Genomic DNA, 16,795 nt, shown 5'->3' on the forward strand with positions numbered 1-16,795 from the left:
GTATCAGACTTCTTTATCACGACCGAAGAGAATACGACCTTCCCGAGGTAAACACTCCAGCCCTGTGACTAAGCCTACCGTACCACCCTTAGTGATTTCAACCAAATCATCATCAGAAATAGGCCTCGGCCTTGGCAAAGGCTTAAGGCAGTTAAAGTTGATTGCTTAAACTTACCCCTACACCAAAAAAGGCCCTATTCAGGGCCACCCACATCTCCAGAAAAGAGATAGACTTTCAGTTGCCAATAACTCAAAAAACAAACATTTTACCCCTATACTACGTGTCTGTGTATGGGTGCGTGAGTATAGGTTCTTATTTTAAAATCAAAAACCCAAAGACACTTACCTTTTATAATTAATTTATTCTTTTATAAATATTTACAATTCAATTCACAATTCACAACAAAACACTCTAAAAGAGTTCATAGACTTCTTCTGTCTCATTATTTACTGTTTTTTAAATTTCTTCACAGTCAGTCTTTTCCTCTTCTTCCTCCTCACTTTCTTCCCTTCTTCTTTTCTTCTCCTGTTTCTTTTTCTAAACCTATCTGCTTTCTTCCTCTTCTTCTTCCTCTTCTTCTCTCTCTGAAGAATCCCTCTCTTCGTCTGACTCCTCTTGTTTCTTTTTTGAGCAATATGGAGACCAATGTCCTTTTTCTTGACAATGATAACAGGTATCTTTACTTTTGTCTTTTCTAACCCCTTTGTTTGCTTTTTTGACGGTCTGGACACTCTGAAGACCAATGTCCTTTCTTCTGACAGATATAGCAAGTATCTTCACTTTTATCTCGAAAGGAAGGAGTGTAGTCCGAAGGCTGGTGTGAAGAAAAATTTCTAATGACCCCACGCAAAGCTCTGATGAAACGTTCGATCTGGGTAGTCTCTTCCATCGTTGTGCTCGGTTAGAGAGTGAAATGAATAGTGAAAGGACAAGACACATACCCTTTACATACGCTGGTCTGCCATGACTATAAAGTAGCCCATGGTGTTTAAACTTTAGTCATATGACGTTTTTCACTCAGGATGAAACGATCCAATTCATTTGAAAAGAAAGAAGAAAGTAAATGGCAGAAACATGATCTATCGCCTCGTACCAGAGCTGAAGTCTTGGCACAAATTCATGCCAGTGATTTTGAAGAAGATATGAGTGAACCAGAATCCAAACCCTCTATACAAAGTTCACCACCCTTAGTTAACCCTGAAAAATACTATTCCATTCGAGAGACGGAAAAGCGCTCCTCTAGCAAATTTAGAACGACGGCTTACAAATACACGGTGCAGTTTAAAGACTTCAAGTCCGACGTACCGTTGGAGAAAGCAGAAGGGTTCATCACCGGGGTGTGGGATTCTTTACTTACCACACTCAAGCGACAATGTCAACCCAAAGAAGACGATCGCTTGAGACTTTCCATACAACACGACGTTTTGAAATCCCCTGTTTGGATCGAGTTTAGCACCCCTGCAGAATTGACTGCTTCCAAAGTCATGGACAAGATTCACCACGTACAACAATCCAAAGGCCAGTTTGACATCACCGATGGAAAGGTCACACTGGACATGACCCATGTCTCTCCTCCTCAAGGGACTAGACGCGAAAAGATGTTATTGGTGGACGAGCTTCGCAGCACCAAAACAAGTCTTGTCCGAATTCACAACCCTCAAGACCAGATGTGTTTAACCAGGTCTATCGTGGTGGGACGAACTTATGTCAAGAAAAACGACACGGTAGAATGGAAAAGAGCCTGGAAAACTATTCGACAATCGGACCGAGCCAAACAACGAAACGAAGCAGAACTCCTGTTACAACAAGCCGGCTTCCCCAAAGACAAACCCTGTGGCATTCCTGAAATGCAAAAATTGCAAGATGTCCTAGCTCCACTCTACACCTTGAAAGTGCACCCTCAAGAAGTGCGTGGGTATCTGTTGTTTCGAGGCCAAGATTTAAAGGATGGAAAATACATTCACCTTTATCATCACGATGACCATTTTGATACCATTACCAGTATTACTGGATTCCTGGGATATGTTTATTACTGTGAGAAATGTGACTATGGCTATAACGATCGAGAGCAACACTAACATTGCGGATCGAAATGCTCAGGCTGTTTGCCTCTCCACCCTGTTTGAGCGAAAGACAAGAACCAGTGCATTGTCCTGCTTATCTGCGCACGTTTGTCAGCCGTGCCTGTTACCAACAACATCTGAAGACGCAAGGTTCACAGCAGAAATGTACTTGTCATCTCCTGAGATTGTGCCCTACGTGTGGACAAGGCATACTTACCAATAATGCCAAGGCACACGTATGTCGAGGAAAGAAAAAATGTCACATTTGTCACCACATCGTGGACTTGGAACACCAATGCTACGTGGAAAAATACCAACCCCAACCAGAGAAAGAGGACGGTCACAAGAATAAAAAAGGAAATTTCATCTTTTACGACTTCGAATGCATGCAAGAGACCGGTATTCACATTCCTAGTTTCTGCATGGCTCATCGAGCGTGCGAAAAGTGCATTCAAGAACCTATTTTCAGTCATTGCCCTCACTGCAGTAAGATTCCTGGAGGGCGTGGAAAAATCTTTCGAGGACTGAACACGCTAGCCGATTTCGCCCGATGGGTCTTAGACCCCATCGACAAGACGTGGAGCCAAGAGGACATCGAACGTTACGGAGATTGTCATCGTCATGCCACGGTGATGGCTCACAATTCTCAGGATACGATGGACAGTTTCTTTTGAGGTACTATACAGAACATGGCACCGAACGTCCTAAAGTCACTTTGAACGGAGCCAAAATCATTTTCATGCAAGTGGGACAAGTGCAGTTTAAAGATTCGATGAGTTACTTGGCCATGCCTTTGAGTCCAATGCCTAAAACGTTTGGAACGACAGAAATGGCTAAAGGGTACTTTCCACACTTTTTCAATACGGAAGCTAATCAACATGCCGTTCTACCCCATTTACCTGAGGCTAAAGACTACGACCCCAACAACATGCGTACCGAACAACGAGAAGCTTTCTACGCTTGGTACCAGGCTCACGCCTCATACCCTTTTGACTCTCAGGAAGTAATGCTAAACTATTGTCGTTCCGACGTGGACATTTTACGGCGTTGCAGTGGACAATTCGAGAACTGTTCATGGAACACGGAGGGGTCGATCCTTTGAAAGAAGATTGCAATATTGCCAAAGCATGTTCCTTAGTGTATCGGCAACGATTCATGCCTGAAAACACCGTGGCTGTCATCAGTCCTCAAACGACCAACTATGTCAAACGTCAATACTCGGTCTAAGCCCTACGCTGGTTACGTTACTTGTGCGACAAAGAAGACAAATGGATTCAGCATGCCCGCAACGGAGGGGGCGAAAAGACCTTCGGAACGCATTCGGTAGATGGCTGGGACTTGGAAAACCGCAAGATCGTGTATGAGTTTAACGGTTGCTTATTTCACGGATGTCCCGCCTGTTACGCTGACCGTGACACTAAAAATCAGTTTTTATAACGAACCATGGAAGACGTGTACCAGACCACTTGTCAGCGACGTATGAAGTTAGAACAGGAAGGATACCAAGTGGTGAAACTCTGGGAACACGAATACGATCACCGTTTGAAAACCGATCCCGAGTTTAAACGCCTCGTGGAAAGTTACCAGTTCATGGACCCGCTGAACCCGAGGAATAGTTTGTACGGAGAAAGGACCAATGCCACCTGTTTGCTGTACCAAGCCGACGACGAGAAAGGAGAAGAAATGAAATACTTGGACGTGGGTTCTCTGTATCCCTACGTGTGCAAATATTGTCGCTTTCCTGCAGGGCACCCACAATTGTTGACGGAACACATCGACCTGAAAAACATTCGACAATACGAAGGTCTGATCAAGTGTAAAGTTTTGCCTCCCATGGACTTCTACCATCCCGTCTTACCTCACCATTGCCAAGGCAAACTGATGTTTCCTTTGTGCCGTACTTGTGCCGAAACGTGCAACCAAGACCAGACTTGTCAGCACACCCAGGAAGAACGGGCCTTGACGGGAACCTGGGTCAGCGTAGAATTGTTCAAAGCTCTGGACATGGGATGCCAACTGTTAGAAGTGTACGAAATTTGTCACTTTCCCAAGACACAACAATACCACAAGGGTGATCCCACGCAGAAAGGCATTTTCGCAGACTACGTGGATGCATTTTTGAAACTAAAGCAAGAAGCCAGCGGCTATCCGTCCTGGTGTCACACTCCCGAAGACCAATAGACACTCAAAGAGAAATACTGGGCCCAAGAAGGCATCACTTTAGATCACATCGAGAAAGCGAAGGCAGGCGATCGTTTGACAAAGTGATGTTAAATTGCTTGTGGGGTAAAATGGCACAACTGTCGTGTTTAGCCAAGACGAAATATTTGACCCAACCTTCCCGCTACTTCTAGATGATTCACGACAAAACCAAATACATGAAACACGTGGACGTCGTTCGCGAGAATATGATCTTGGTCAATTACGAGGAAGATCTGAACTTTGTACAAGACGACCCCTTCGGAAATATCTTCATTGTGGCTTACGTGACAGCTCATGCTCGCTTAAAATTGTACGAAGCTTTAGAACTGTTAGGGGAACGCGTCCTGTACTTTGACATGGACAGTTGCATTTACATCGATCACCCGAGTCAACAGCACCCTGACATCGAAGGAGACCGTTTAGGAGCCTGGACAGACGAGCACCCCGACGAAAAGATTCTAAGTTTTGCCAGTGGCGGTCCTAAACTGTACGGCTACGAATACCGGGACAAACAAGGAGAAGTGCACACGAAGTGTAAAGTGAAAGGATTGACTGTGAATTATCGTACCAGTCGAGTGGTCAACTTTGCCGTATTGAAAGACGCCTTACAATCTGGAAAAGATCAACACTTTAAAGTGACCACCTATCAACCCAACAAGATTGTACGTTTACCCACTCACCACATCGTCAGTCGACCCTTGGAAAAAGTCTATCAAATGTGTACCAGAAGCGAGTGCAACTTCCCAACCACTTTACTTTGCCGTATGGACACGTTGGTATAAAACATTGGTTGTAAGAGGATAGCCACTCACCAGAAGAATGACTTCTCCACAGGAAGAATCGAGTGAGAAACCGGATGAGAACTCCAAGTTCAAACCCCACCATTTTCCGGTCTTATTGCCTGACTATTGTGATTGTGCCCGTCGATTGGAACGTTTTAAAAATGGCCTACGGATAGGGAAGGATTACCTATTTCGAATGTTTTAGCTAGAACAGGATTTGTCTACTTCGGACCAGAGACTGGATTGGGATACGAAGTACAGTGTTTCAGTTGTCGCTTGATATTACGAATGGATCCATGTATCTATAAAGATTCAGCTATTCTGGAACATACTCGATGGTCTCCGCACTGCCCTTATCTTTCTATGGCCTTTCCACCCATTACACTACGGTACAATGATGACGGCACATTAGAGACGGTACCTTCCAAAACAAGACATAAAAAAGGAACGATGTACAAGCTTCAGACTGCATTGCGACTAGTATAAAAAGAGAATATGGTCAAGATTGATAGTATTGTTACTACCAAGACCAAGCGAACAAGATGAATACTTTCAGAGAAACACAAAACAAGTTCAGACAGGCACAATTCAAATGTGGGGCTTCTGAAGCGGAATGCGATTGTGAGCCTTGCGATGGGAACGATGCTGTACGCTGTGACCTTAGCGATGCCGTAAAGTATCATGGGAACTTTGTTTTCACTACCCCTATCATGGAAAGTGATGCTGTGCGTGCCAAACCTGAGTGATGCGAAAGCGATGCCGCTTGTCCTCTTGGACACTTTACTGGGTTTCATTTTAAATGTGGATGTTCACCTTCACGTTTACCCCCTACGGATGTCATCCAGCCCTGAGCAAACTCCTGTCCATGGCAACCAACCCTCATCGAAACGAACATGTGAAAGAAGAATATTCGTTTCCTGTGCGTTTGTCGGAATACTGCGACTTTGAAAATCGTCTTCAATCGTTCAAAGGAAAATGGCCTAAGTATCTGGGAGGACCGACCCCCGAAGAATTAGCCAGAGCCGGATTTTTCTACTTGGGCGAAGGAGATAAAGTCAAGTGCTTCAATTGCGATGTGTCACTTCACCACTGGGAACCACAAGATTCGGCCTACCTGGAACATGCTCGATGGTCACCGAATTGTCATTATTTACCCTTAGTGGGACCGAGACATTGAAGTAACTTACCATAACCTGTTTATGGATACTTTACAAGAGAACATTCATGGTTTGCCTGTGGAGTTGATAGAAAGGATTTACCGAAAGCTGGTCAAAATACAAGTCAAATGTAAAGACCAATTGCATCCGTTACGTCACCAGATGTTTAACCACTGGTACCTGAATGCTATACAAGGACTGATTCAGTTGAAAGTGTTCCATTGGACAGACATTGATCAACGACCCCATGGTTTTAAAAAGGATTGGTTTGCTATTGATGATTCTATCTACTACATTGTAAACTTACTGCATCGAATTCCAGAGGAAGAGTTAACGAATTACCAACATCGTTTACACAATATCAATTTAGTGAAAGAGGAAACTTCTGAACGAATTGTAATGTGTAAATTAGTGACTAAACGATTTAAATTTGACACTGAAGTAAAAGCATGTCTGTGCAAACAGTACATTTCTTGTGTCAGACAAAAGAGGATTTAGTATGACCTATTCATGGATATTTTACAAGAGAACATCCGTGCTTTGCCTGTGGAGTTGAGAGAACGCATTTACCTAGAGCTGTTCAAAATACAAGTCAAACGTAAAGAACAGTTGCATCCGTTACGTCATCAGATCTTTAACCACTGGTACCTGAATGGTATAAAGGAAATGATTCGTTGGAAATTGTTTCAATGGTCAGACCTTGTTCAACACTTTGAGTTAGTGAATGAACGAAATGTTCATAATTTCGGTTACTTCGAGATTCACCTAGTGCAACGCATTCAGGAAGACTAGTAAAAGGATTACCAACATATTTTATGTGGAATCTACTTAGCGGAAGAGGAAACTTCTAAACAAACTCTGACGTTTAGGTTATAGTATGCAAGGTTTAGATTCCCCACTGAAGAACGAAGATCTCTGGGTAGAAAGTACGTGTATTGTTTCCGAAACAAAGAGAGTATAAAAACAGGCTGCCATGCCACGACTTTTATCACATGTGATTGAACAGATTCCGTGGAAGGAACTCAATGACCATATTGAAACCGTGGATCATTACCACCAATTATTACAAGAACTGTATCCATTCAATTTGGGTCGATAAGTGATGTGTGTCTTAGTGACTTGTTTTTTTGGGATTTCCTCTGCGGGAAAAAAAGATTCGTCAACTTTTAGCTACCCAAGACGTGTATGACGATGTGTGTGTAGCTTGTGACTTACACCCCCATTCGACAGATGTCCGTGCCTGGAAAGAATGGGATTTTGAGGCTTGGACCCAAGAAGTGGCCCAGTATGCACGAGAGATATTCAAGGAAAAAAGTCACTTTTCAACCTGTGTTAGTGACAGTGCCAGAAAAGCTCGTCACCCAGGACAGGAATGTCGTGAACATGCCTGAAAGACCCTTTTGGGAAGACACTTGTGTAACCTTACCCCCTATAGAACTGGTCAGAACCTTACCCAAACATGTTGTACAGACACTTGTTTCTATTCCACGTTGATAATTTCGATGTGCCTTTTATCATTGTACTTAAGCCTTTGGCTTTTATGGATTTTTGTCTTTCGTATTCATGTTTAGAACATTCAATAAACGTGTCATGAAAAAAGTACATAAACTCTTGTCTTGTTTGTTTTCGTGTCACTAGTGACATTCCTAACACTATGGCTACCTCTGCTTTCTAAGCTTCCTCTTCCTCTACTGTCAAAGTCATCGATGAACACTTAGATCGTGCCAGTTTGGAGGCTTTGTATCTTCGCCATTCCTTTAACATGCTCATTGCTGGACCTAACGGTTCAGGCAAAAACGAATTCGTCAAACGTTTGATCGAACATAAGCATCATTTCATCGATCGTCCACCCCAACGCATCGTGTGGTGTTACAAAGAGTGACAATCGGCGTACAGCCTCTTGCGAGAAAGTCAAGGCGATTTCATCGTGTTTGTGGAAGGCATTCCTAAAGAAGGCGGCCCCGGTGTTGAAACCGATGGTGACACGCTGATTACACGCCTTGAAAGATGTGGCATTTTGCCAAGTTTTGTCGTGCCCCGGTAGAACTGAACCAAGGACTGAATTTGATCTTTGTGTACTCGGATGTGATGGAGTATAACGTGGTGGGACACACCTCCGTACCGTTACTGCTTGTCATTCCTTTCAAAGTGGATTCTGCCACGACCGCTGACTAGGAAGGTGGAAACACTTATCACGTTCACCGCGAATTTCTATATCCTCACTATTTGCCGCTCAGAAAGTCCTATTTGGACACGGTCAACATTGCTATAAAAGGAGATCTGGGACAAAATATTCCATTCACCAAAGGAAAAGTCACAGTGAAACTCCATTTTCGAAAATGTTTCTCTCACGACTCGTAAGTCATGTATCCAGTGTACCGAGGGGTTGCTCGACAGCGAGGACACGGTTTAGGAGATATGTTAAAATCGGCTTTTCGTTCGGCGGCCCCGGTGTTGAAACCGATGGTGACACGCTGATTACACGCCTTGAAAGATGTGGCATTGACACACGGCAAAGAATTTCTCCACAATGTCATCATTGACAAACAAAACCCTGAAGAAGCCTTCATGAGGGCAGGCAAAAATGTCTTCTTGAGGGCAGGCAAAAATGTCTTCTTGCAAACAGGCAGAGACCTTTTGGGTCAACGAGAAACGCCTATAAATGCCCTGCATGCTACCGAGTCAGCCATTCCACAGCAAGGACAAGGCAGAAAGAGACGGCGAAGAAAACACCCTTTTACCAGACTTCACACTTCTAAAGCTAGAAAGACAAAGAAAAGAAAAACCGTTCGAGACTTAGACGTTTTCGATTATTAAAGTACTGAGAAACAGAAAAAAATGATGCACCCAGAGTCTTGCGCATGTTCCAAGTCGGAACTGGATCTGTTTGCCATGCCACCAACAATGATTACCATGCAAGACTCCCAATGGGTGGAATTTCACCCTGTCTCCTCTTTGACGGATTCCGCTCCCATCGAGTTTGAAATCAAAGGACAGCCCGAAGATTACATCGATCTGAACAGCAGTTACTTGTACTTGAAAGTCAAAGTTCTAGATGGGGGAGGAGATACTATAGTAGACGAGAAAGTAGCTCCCGTCAACAATTTCATGCATTCCTTATTTAGCGGAGTGGACTTGTACTTGAATAACAAACTAGTCAGTAGCAGCATGGATACTTACCCTTATCGAGCGTACCTGGAAAATCTCTTGACGTACGGAATAGACGTCAAGAACACTTATCTCAACGCTTGTGTAGTATGGGAAGCTGACGATGCAGGCCAGTTTGACGAAACCGAAATTGATACAACCAAAGCACACAGAGGAATTTGTAGAACGAAGAGACAAAATCAAAAATGGACAGAGCTTAGAACTGATGGATCGCTTGATTTGGACATGTGGCTGCAAGAAAAGTATTTGCTGAACGGGGTGAATGTCCGCCTGAGACTGAATAGCAGCAGTACCGCTTTCCATTTAATGGCTGAGAGTGCAGATTACAAAACCAAAATCGAAGAAGCCAACATCGAAGAAGCCAAACTCTACGTACGACGTGTGGAAGTGTTACCTAAAGTGGGAAACGACATTAGACGTTGAGCAGAACGACCGCAAAGTATCCCATACGACGCGTGGAAGTATAAGCCTTCACCATTCCTGCTGGACAGTGATCCATGATCGAAGATCTTCTGTTCCAAGGACAATTACCCAAACGTTTTATCCTTAGTATGGTCGAGAATAGAGCCTTCAACGGAGTCCACGATCAAAATCCTTTTGAGTTTAAACATTACAAAGTGTCCAAAATTGAAGTCAGTCGCAATGGCAAGACCTTGTGTGCCCGACTTTTGAACCTGACTTTGACAAGAAGAATTACTTGAGGTCGTACTTGTCCCTGTACGAAAGCACTGGACAGTTAGGGACCAACACCAGTCACGGTATTACGTACGAAGAATATGCAGGAGGCTATGCTTTGTGGGCATTTGATTTCACTCCAGACCAAGGCAGCGACGAGGGACATTTCCACCTTATAAAATCAGGCCAGATTCGTGTGGAACTTCAGTTTGCAGAAGCTCTAACTGAGACGGTGAACGTCCTCTTCTATGCCGAATTCGATAATACCATAGAAATCAACAGTTTCAGAGAAGTCATTCTAGATTATTAGAAGCCATGGAAGACTGTTATCCCTCTTTACCTAGTGAAGAAACTTTGGACATGAAATGTGAGGAGACCGTGGAAGAGGAATCCCAAGACAAAGACGAAGAAGTTGTCATGATGAAGTCGACATGGCCAGAACAAGAAGCTCATTTAGTCTCCTGTTTTGCCAAACACTTGGTCGAAAAAAATACGGAATTGATAAAAAAAAAATTGCTATGGATGTCAAAATGATCATCCCAGTCAAATTCAACACGATAAAAGCCTGATGCTGAGTCAAGAAGAAAAATTGGACGAATATCTGGACGAAGCTTGGAGTCTCATCTCGGACGAAGTCGTGTTGCACCAGTGGTATAAAGACTTGCGTGAACATTCTTGTCCACCATTAACCACTCAAGAGAGCCATCGTATCGAAGCTCTCCTGAATCAGAGTGGGGAGACGAAACGAAGAAACGGTTATTTGTCAGATATTTTCAAGCAAAAAGTCAGATCGAATTGATGACTTATTATTACCTGTGAAGAAGAAGAAGAAAAAACCACACAAAATATGGATACCTGGGAACTTTATTACCTTTTGAACCACAGTTCGTACACTGCTTCTTGGAATCCTGTCGTCTGTGATAAAGATGAACTCCCTCATCGTAAACCTCAAGACCATCAAGCTTATGTGATCAACACGGACGACAGTCATTTCCCAGGAACCCACTGGGTAGCCGTCTACTTTCCTCAAGATGGATGTGTGGAATATTTCGATTCATATGGATTGCCTCCTTTGGAAGACGATATCATTAACTTTATGAGAAGAAATGCTCAGACCACCAGATTCAATAATGTGAAATTACAAGGCACAGATTCCTCGGTGTGCGGACAATATTGCATGTATGTTCTGCATCATCGCTGTCGGGGCCATTCCTTAGAACCTTTAGTGAATCAGTTTGATCCTCGTTCTTCTTCTAGAAACGATATGAAAGTAGATCGATGGTTTTGTGACCATTATACTGGTCTTTTGTCTCAGGCTAGGAAACGTAGTGTCCATCAATGGCCTAATGACTTCCAACAGTGGAAATCACAATTTCATTCACAACGTTGTCAGCCCTGTCCAAAATAATGTGTGAGTTAAAAAATGTTTGGTATTTGAGAAAAAAATGTTTGATGTTATATTGTTAGATTATTGTTAAAAATTTTATTGTTGTTTGTTAGTGTTAAGTGATTTTGGATAAAAAATGTGTTTTGCCTTTGTTTTTTGTTTGGCTATAGGAATCTTGATTCATGCTCTTTGACTTCTTACTATCTCTATCATTACTATCTCTCTCATGATACTCATTGAACATTCCGACTCGAAACCCGTATAGGGATGTTTTCCTTCACGTCCGCGCTTTGACTTTAAAGCCGAGGTACTTTCCAGTCTAACCATCCATTGTCGACTCATCCTCCTACGAAGATGTGCTCCAGACTAGCTAAACTAAACGAAGCCTACATGAATTTACATAGGGTCAGACACAGTCTGATACCGAAGCCTGAGGAGATAGAGAAAGTGAGAATGTTAAAAGTCACTGAAGACCTGATAGAAGAGCTCTTCCGAGAAGAAATTAACAGGGAGAAAGAAGAATGGATAGAGAAGTACAGACTTCAGAAACAGCAAAGAGAGCAGCAACAGCAACAGCAACAACAACAACAACAACAGCAGCAGCAACCTGAACCTGACAGAGGCTTTGTCGATTGTCGTATCGATACCAAAGAGTTCTTCTTCTCTTTCCGAAGAAGCAGACCTATCGTCAGAAAGTCTATCGTCAGAGGACGTCGCATTGTTAGAAACTAAAAGATCGCTCTAGCTTCAACTTCACGCAAGCAACAAACAGCCCTTTTCAGGGCTACCCCAATCTCTAGAAAAGAAATAACAATTGATTTGCCAATGTGTGTATGTAGTGTGAATATAAACACTGACTCTTTTTACTGGTGTGATTCTATATGTTTATGTGTGTATGTGTGTGTGTGTGTGTGTCTGTGTGTGTGTGTGTGTGCGTGCGTGTGTGTGTGTGTGTCTGTGTGTGTGTGTGTGTGTATGTGATTGTAAGCATTTAAGTAGGTTTGTGTGGATAGTAGATTATGATCATGTTTTTTTGCTGTTTGACGTGCGTGGATAGTAGATTTAGGGTTTGATTTGACTGCTTTGCGTATGTGGATAGTATATTATTGGTTTAATGAAATTTTTTTAGTATAGTGATGGGTAGTATAAAAAAGTCAGTGAGTGTTTCTTTTAGGTCCGCGCGTTGTTTTGTCATGATCTAGGTAATATAAATTTTGGGTTTTAAGGGGATGTTTTCCTTCACGTCCGCGCTTTTAGTATAAATTGAATACTAATCGTCAGTTGGGCTATCCATCGTCGACCTGCTAACAGCAAGACAATGAATACAAGGATTGTGAAACTGCTAGAATTCCAGATGCACCTGGAATATGCCAGGCGCATAGTAAATGAACTGGCCGCGGAGGCCATAGTAGAAGAGGAAAGAATAAAGAAGGAAGAGGAGGAGAGAAGACAGAGGGAAGAGGAGGAAAAGAAAACAGGAGAGAGGATGGCTTACAAGATACCAGAGACAGAGGATTGGGGTGATGAAGCCAATCATCCTCCCTTTGCGCTCCCAGTCAAAAGAGCCAACTGGAAAGATTGGAGTAGAAGATGTGTGTGTGTTGCCAGGCCTGGAAGGTGCCATCATTAACCAGGTGCCCTGGAGTTTAAAAAACAAACAGCCCTTTTCAGGGCTACCGAAACCTTTAGAAAAGAAATAGTAATCGATTTGCCAATGTGTGTATGTAGAGTAGTGTGAATATTAACACTGACTCTTTTTTCCTAGTGCGAGTGTATGTATTGTGTTTGTAAGTGATAAAGTAGGTTATGTGAATGGTAGATTTTGTGGTTTTGTAAGCGCTCACGTACGTTTGTGTGGATAGTAGATTATGGATTTAATTTTAATGCTTTGCGTGTGTGGATAGTAGATTTGGGGTTTGTTTATTGCTGCTTCACGTATGTGGGTAGTAGATAATATGAGATGAGAAAAGTAGGGGATGTTTTCCTTCACGTCCGCGCGTTTTAAGTGATGATCTAGATAACATAAATTTTGTTTCTTAGGGGGATGTTTTCCTTCACATCCGCACTTTAACTATAAGAACCCTCAGTGTTCGTTATTCGCACCATTCCACGGAATAACGGAAAGAAAATGGTAGCTGTATATGGCCTGTTCAACAACTTAAAGGAAACACACTAATGGATGATAGATAGTGAATATGTAGTGGAAAGAATTGAAAGAGAATGGAGGATAATAAACAGCCTGGATTTTGCTAACAAACTAAAAGTAGCCAGGGAGAAGATAGAGGAATTAATAGAAGAAGAAATGAAGAAGTTGAGAGGGTTCATTAATCCTCCATATGTCAAAATTGGAATGTTAAAAGAGGCCCTGGATAATGTTGCAGAAGTAAGGTGTTTTTTGGAAGGAATGGTGAAATGGTTAGATGGCCCTTTGTCAAAAGAGGTCTGGAAAAGGTGAAGAAAGCTGAAGAATTAATCAGAAAAGTGATGGAGGAAGAAGTAAAGAAGATAAAGGAGACATGGAGTAAAGAAAGAAAGGATGAGGAAAAAAAGAAAGAGGCTGAGTTTGAGAGGATGAATCAGAATTGGATAAAAATTCAGGAAAGGTTTAAAGCTCTAGGCCATCGTGACTGGATGCCAGAATAGGAGAAAAAGAAGACAGGAATAGTGGCAAAAGGGAGAAGATGGTTGAAGAAGTGGAAGAGTTGGAAAAAGAAGAAACCTAAAGGTCCTTTTCAGGGCCACTCCGTTCTCTCGAAAAGAGATAGACTTTCAGTTGCCTACCCATTGGTTTTTTTTTTTTTTTTTTTTTTTTTTTTTTTTTTTTTTTTAAATAGAGACCCCTCCCTGTTTCAATTTTCGTATGTTCCATTTCCATAGACCCATCAGGTCGGGACCGTATTAAAATAGGGTCCCGATCCTGTTCCATTGTCCCTTGTCGCTCAACAGACCCACAATCTATTCCCATGTTAAATTCCCCTTGAGGCTAGAGTGACCCTTGATTTTTCCCCATGTTAAATTTCCACTGAGGCTAGAGTGACCCAAGGGGTTCTGTAATGCTAATTCCCATTGAGGCTAGAGTGACCCACTTCACTACTCGCGTTTACTGCTGGTATATTGTCCTTGGTAGCCCATTGGATATATTATAATCTGTGCAGCTGTTAGCACGAGTCGTTAATGTCGCCTTTATCAAACCATCTGTCCATTAAATGAGCATTTGTGTCGCAAGCGCTCGTTCTTACTCTGTAATTACTGTTTATTCATCATGAAACTTGTACATATTCCTGGGCAACACCTTACTCCAAAACATGCATACAATTGTTCAAATTCTCAATTTAATCAAAGGTCTGACATTATCACATTTTTGGGGTTGCTCTACAGTAAAATATCTATATGGCATATAGATAAACAAGTATTTAACGACTTTGAACTTTTGAACATTGTTTCTTAAGAGAGAAGTTACGAAACCTTTCCTTTCTGTTACCTTTGCGACACAAAATTGCAAGTTTGTTCGAACGCACGTACATGATATTTCGTACATGGACGTTTTTCTTTAACATAAAAACCTGGCAGACTTTTACAACTATATAGGATGTTAAGTATTCAGGAAAACCTGTATATATGACAGAAAATAAGAGATATTTACAATGTGCAACTCACCAAACATCCATGAATGTTTGTCAAAATTATTGCAGCCTAGTCAATCTTACCAGGCATTATAACATGTTAGTGTTTAAACAGGAATCTAACTCTCATTAATCATGTAAGTTCAATGAAGCATAATTAATATGATGTAAACTGAATTTTGCTTGAATTTTAAATAACTAGGGATCTCATAATATTTCAACTGTAATTTTATATTATTCATATTTCAATTCAGTTCATGTATATACAGCTCATCCGTTTATAATATGAACTTATATCTGCATTTGACAACATCAAAACATTACTTATGCCTTATCAGACTTCAAGGGAACTAACAAGTTAGAGTGTCCTGTGTCCACTGTGCTAAGCAGGTCTTCGGGCTTTGACATTTTTGTCAATAACTTTAAAATCTTGAATAAAACATTTGTAATTCTGACTTAAAAATGTGTATAATACGGTGAATGTATAATTACGATTTCCATATTTCTGTTTCAGTTCATCTTCCTTCCTCTGCAACTGTCCTAAAATGTTTTCCTTTTCTTCGATTAGAATAGATTTTCTTCGGAGACTATCAATTTCGTCCTCCAGTTTTACTTGATCGGCATCTATGAGAAGATAATAATAATAATAATAATAATAATAATAATAATAATAATAATAATAATGATAATAATAATAATAACAATAATAATAATGTTGTTGTTGTTGTAGGGTTTAACGCCATTTTTCAGCACAAGATAGGCTATACATGGCGGCCAGTATTAATGGTGGAGGAAGAACCCGGAAAACCCACGGAAAGAACCACCGACCTACGAGAAGCTACTGGCAAGCTTTCTCACATAACCACATTAGCCGAATCCGAGACTCGAACCGTCGCAGACAGAGGTGAGATGGCAGTGATCCGTAACGGTGAGCGCTTTAGACCACTCGGCCACTCGGGGCCCCGTATGTATGTATGTTAATAACAATAATAAAATTAATAATAATAATAATAAGACGAAGAGTGCGTGTGTGTGATTTGGATTTTTAACATAGCTTTTTAACAATGTTTCCGTCATATCGCTACGATGTCTGCAGTGTGGCAGTCTATATTGATGTCTAGCACTGGGGCATCATGTCGCAGACATGTAACATGATGTCCCACCCAGTCACATTATCCTGACACCAGACCGACTAGTCCTAACACTAACCTCGTAAAGCTGAGCGCCAAGCGAGGAAGCTGTTAGTACCTTTTTTGTAAGTCTTTGGTATGACTTGGCCGGGGATCGAACCCACGACCTCCCGCATCCGAGACGGACGCTGTAACCACTAGGCCACCGAATCGATAGAAAAACAAGAAGAAGACGGGGAATAAATGAAAACTATTATTACTGTTGCAAAACCGAGTTTATACTAATTTTGCATCACAACACTTTAAAGTTAGGAACATCAAATACATTTTTCTCAATATTTTCAATCATTTGGTATATGACCTATATGTGAAGAAAACCTCAAACTCCTTGATCATCTAGGCAACGACAATTACTAATTTTTAAGATACTAATCTATTGGGGGTGGGGGGCTTGTTTGCAATTGGGAATGGAGTCCCTTTGTTAAAACGTAAGTGGAAAAACACGACATTTGATATTCGTCATGCAAAGAACGATCTTCAGTTTATGTTTTATTTAATCTGAAAACTATATATCTAACTACATTTTGTTCTCTATAAAATTACAATA

General features: G+C 41.6%; 1 protein-coding gene across 1 annotated transcript in view; it reads right to left on the minus strand.

Annotated features, from left to right (window-relative positions):
• Positions 1 to 16,795, minus strand: part of LOC149800398 (uncharacterized) — an 83,491-nt gene that overhangs the window by 11,248 nt on the left and 55,448 nt on the right. The window contains exon 8 of the mRNA XM_089960033.1: positions 15,551 to 15,682. Within this exon, the coding sequence (XP_089816159.1) occupies positions 15,551 to 15,682 (132 nt within the window). The remainder of the gene's footprint in view (positions 1 to 15,550; positions 15,683 to 16,795) is intronic.

The sequence above is a fragment of the Sinohyriopsis cumingii genome, chromosome 5 (assembly GCF_028554795.1).
Source record: "Sinohyriopsis cumingii isolate HCF-2022 chromosome 5, ASM2855479v2, whole genome shotgun sequence".
Classification (NCBI taxonomy): domain Eukaryota; kingdom Metazoa; phylum Mollusca; class Bivalvia; order Unionida; family Unionidae; genus Sinohyriopsis; species Sinohyriopsis cumingii.